General features: G+C 39.3%; 1 protein-coding gene across 1 annotated transcript in view; it reads left to right on the top strand.

Annotated features, from left to right (window-relative positions):
• il13ra1 (interleukin 13 receptor, alpha 1) overlaps window positions 1–4,026 on the top strand; it is a 35,639-nt gene extending 31,613 nt beyond the window's left edge. Inside the window, exons 5-10 of the mRNA XM_014022953.1 lie at window positions 593–783; window positions 975–1,108; window positions 2,734–2,857; window positions 3,186–3,282; window positions 3,371–3,443; window positions 3,561–4,026. Of these exons, the coding sequence (XP_013878407.1) occupies window positions 593–783; window positions 975–1,108; window positions 2,734–2,857; window positions 3,186–3,282; window positions 3,371–3,443; window positions 3,561–3,662 (721 nt within the window). The 3' untranslated portion in view covers window positions 3,663–4,026. The remainder of the gene's footprint in view (window positions 1–592; window positions 784–974; window positions 1,109–2,733; window positions 2,858–3,185; window positions 3,283–3,370; window positions 3,444–3,560) is intronic.
• Window positions 4,027–4,075: the final 49 nt, after the last annotated feature.

The following is a 4,075-nucleotide window of genomic DNA, read 5'->3' as shown; positions in this document are numbered from 1 at the left end:
CACCCACCCCACAAACACCCCCGCTACAAATACATTTTTAAAAAGTGAACTTTTTATAACATCCACACTGGCGAGGGTGGGTGCGCCGTGTGCATGTACCCAAAGCGTGACTTTAGCTGTCGTGCTATTGAAATGTCTCTTGTCGAGGAGGGGTCTGTGGGTCAGGGTCATCTGAGGAGGAAGAAGATGCGTGAATTTTTATTTAAGATTTAAGTTTTTATTTCAAAGGTCCTCATGGTGCAGCAGCAGAAGCATAAATATTACTGTTAAGAAAGCTGATGATAAAGCTGAATAAAAATCTAAGTCTGATTATGAAGTGAAATTATATCTGACAGTGATCATTACACAGTGTTGCTCTTCACCATCTGTGTCGCAGCTTGACAAAAAGAGCTTCAACTCTCAATTTGCAACATAAGACAATCTAAACCTCTGTGGTATGAAAAGTCCTCAATGATGTGCATTTCTTCAGGGAATTGCTCTGACATGGCTGTTTACATGACTATTTTTGGAAATGTCCATTTTAGCAATGGATTGATTTTAGACATTTTGTGATGCATGACAGTAAACAACATTTTTTCTATTTGTTTCAAAGATTAGAGGAACAATTAAGCGACGAGGCACCAACAGAATTACAAAAATGTTCATCGAATGAGCCCACTGGTGGCAGGAAGACGAGTTGTGTTCTGGAGGCGAAGACCAGCCACATCATCTATATTGTGTTTAATGCAACACTCAACAACACACTGGTTAGGAACACCTTCATGCGGGAGCCTTTATTTAACGGTAAAAAGGGAACTGATTGGTTTGGTTTCCTGAAGGGAATATCCTGTGAATATTTCTGCACTTCCTCCTTTAGTTTCTCATTAAGAAAGTTATTCTCACCGTTCTTTCTTGGAACTGTTGTGGCTGTTGCAATTGTATCAAGATGTGTGTAAGTCCCAAAGACTTTGTCTTTCATGTCTTTTTCTGTACAGTGAAGCCAAGTCACTTTGATTGGAATGTCAAAGMAAGTGGAGATACATTCAGTATCACATGGATTCCACCAGAAATGCTTGCACTACGAGCATGGAACTTTGAAATAAATTACACTGAATGTAATAAGAGCAAGGTGAGAGACACAAAAGTACAGTATGTATGAGTATGAATTCCTAAATGGTAAACTGTATTTATATAGCACCTTTCTGTCCAACCAGGATACTCAAAACTCACATTTGCAAAACAGCGAAAACGTTTTTATCTTGCTACATTTCAAAACATCCATCTGTTACCTTTACCCGCTTCTTCCTTTCTGGGTTGCAGGGGTCACTGGTGCCCATATCCAGCAGTCACTGTGCGAGGGGCGGGGTACGCTCTGGACAGGTCGCAAGTCCATCACATGGCCACACATAGAGACAAACGAGACAAACAACCATTCATGTTCTTAAGGCTGGGTTATAGTCATGCTTGGGGTACTCGCACAGGGCATGTGCTCTCTTGCTAGCAGTGGAGTTGTTTATAGTTGATGCTATGTTGTTGTAGTATTCTCCAAAATAACATGTGGAAGTACACTTTACAACTTGTGAAAAGGTTGTACTCAGGAGAGCAAAATCTTGACAGAAAAAAAAAACTATTTGAATGGTGCGCAGCACATCCAGACGTTGCGGAGCTACAAAAATTCGGAGGTGCACGGCTATGCACCGGGACACCGTCGACACATGTCAACTATAAACCTAGCTTCACCCACACCTAGGTACAATTCAGAGTTACCAATTAACCTGCATGCATGTTTTTGGTCTGTGGGAAGAAACCGTAGTACCTGGAGAAAACCCATGCATGCATGTAGAGAACATGCAAACTCTACCTATAAAAAGTCCACGCAACTCAGGCATTTCAAAACATAATGTTGAAAACAGTTTAGGGAGTCTGGGAAGCCACATGAGCTCGAGTATGTTGGGAAACGGTTGTCACTGAACCAGTGCTTTCTGAAAATGTAATATTATATTGTAATACACAACTAGGAAACTTAAGTATCTATTTTTCCCGATTTGCAGTTCCCCTTTGGAAAAACAAGATTAATGATCTGTGATGTATTAGCTTTATTGAAGGCTGAATCATTTTATGATTAGGGGCAAAACTATAATTTATTCTGCTCATGTATCTTTACTGAACTAGATTTTTGACAGTGGATCGTAATAAGTATGGTATCAGTTACAGACCAAAGATGCACTAACTATCTTGGCAGCATGATGGGTCAGTGGTTAGCATTGATGCCTCACGGCAAAAAGGGCCTGGATTCGATTCTCTGTTTGGACCTGGGGTCTTTCTGGGGTCTTGAATGTTCTCCTTGTGCTTGCGTGGGTTTTCTCTGGGTACTCCGGTTTCCCCCACAACACATGTTTGCCCGGTGCACGGTTGCCACCCTTGCAAAAGAGATCAGTGATCTCAATGGGATTTGCCTCGTTAAAAAACGGAAAAAAAAAAAACTTCCACGTAAATTTTAGTGTTTATATCATAAACACTGAAATAGTTTTGTATTATGGGTTCATATTTAATCATACATTTTATATGTTGATGCTACTTTGGGTCATCTAGTAGAAAATAAATGCTACAGATTGTATTATTAAATTCTACAACTGTTTCTTGTCATGGAATTTGATTTAACCAGATAATGATCAGTGCAGCCTTTTCTATTCCCCTGAAGGTAAACCCCTGACTCCAGATTTATCATCTGATGCTGTTGTTTTCTTTCCGTAGAAACGCACATTGATGGGAACTTCTCAATATTCGCTGACCCGGGCCCCCCACTGCAGGTACTGCATAAGTGTCCGAGCCACGAGCAAAAGTGGAAGCACACCACAAAGTTCCGCAAAGTGTTTTGGTATGGTTCATTTCGCTCTCTGTTTTCTGGTCTCTTTATTTTGAAAGAGCCGGCTGTCATTTCTATCGTTCCTTTAAAGAAAATTGATCAGCCGATCCCAACATCCTGCTTTGCGATCTCAGTTAAAAAGATTATTAAAAGTTTTTTATTGTAAAATCTCTGTGTTTAACAGTGTTGACCCTTGTTTTTATGTAACATGTTACATCAAAATCAACGAAGTTTATAGTGTCTTTTGGTAATGTGAAATTTAAGCTTGAAATATCAAACTTTGTAGTATTATGGTATGGCTCTCAGCTGACCACAGTCCTCTTGGTGTCTTTTCTTCCAGAGCCTATTGATGAGATCTTTAATCCATTGCTATTTGCAGCAGTCTTTACCCCACTGGTGATTGCTTTCCTGTTTGCTGTGACTTGTTATTGCTGGATGTAAGTAAAAACTGTTTTTTTTTTTATCTCAGTTACAATTTCAGTATTGTCTTTTATGTATCCCTAATATCAAATTCTCTGTATATAGAAATAAAAGCCACATTTTCCCCAAAATACCCAAACCTCGGGATCTCCTCAGTGATAATATAAACAATAATGTGGTAACGTTTTTTATTTTTTATTTTTACTTCTTATAATCACAATAACCAGAAAGGTTTGTATTTGGTTTTCCTAGAGATTAACACTTTATTTTTATTATTACTTATGTCTCCTCTCAGAGCTCTCTTCACAAGTTGTACATCCCAGCAGAGGCAGAGGAAGAGGAGAACTGTTGTGTCACCATGATTATAGATACGCAATCCAACAAACCAAACTGTTGACTCATCTACTGTCAAGTCACACTTCCCATAAAGAAAAAAAAACAACTTCTGCTTTCTTACACTTTGCTAATCAGTTTATTCACTGTTGTTTATTAATGCAGATCAGATCACTCACACAAGTTTGCTTTTATATCCCCGTGGGGACCATTCATTGACTTCCATTCATTTTCCGGTCAATCCTATAGCCTAACCCTGACCCCACACCCTAAACCTAACCTAAACTCAAATCACAGCTTAGTCCTAACCCTAACCTCTGACCCACCAGTTGTATTTTTCACAATGGGGACCGGCTTTTGTCCCCATAAGGAATAGTGGGTCCTCACCAGATTATGGGTACTGGGAAAATGGTCAAAAATCATCCCCAGCAGTTTGCAAAAACATGTACACACAGAAGAGAACAATGTGTATATATA

Source organism: Austrofundulus limnaeus, unplaced genomic scaffold (genome assembly GCF_001266775.1).
Source record: "Austrofundulus limnaeus strain Quisiro unplaced genomic scaffold, Austrofundulus_limnaeus-1.0 Scaffold350, whole genome shotgun sequence".
Taxonomy (NCBI): domain Eukaryota; kingdom Metazoa; phylum Chordata; class Actinopteri; order Cyprinodontiformes; family Rivulidae; genus Austrofundulus; species Austrofundulus limnaeus.
Note: the sequence above shows the minus strand (reverse complement) of the source record. Positions and strands in the feature narration are given on the sequence as shown.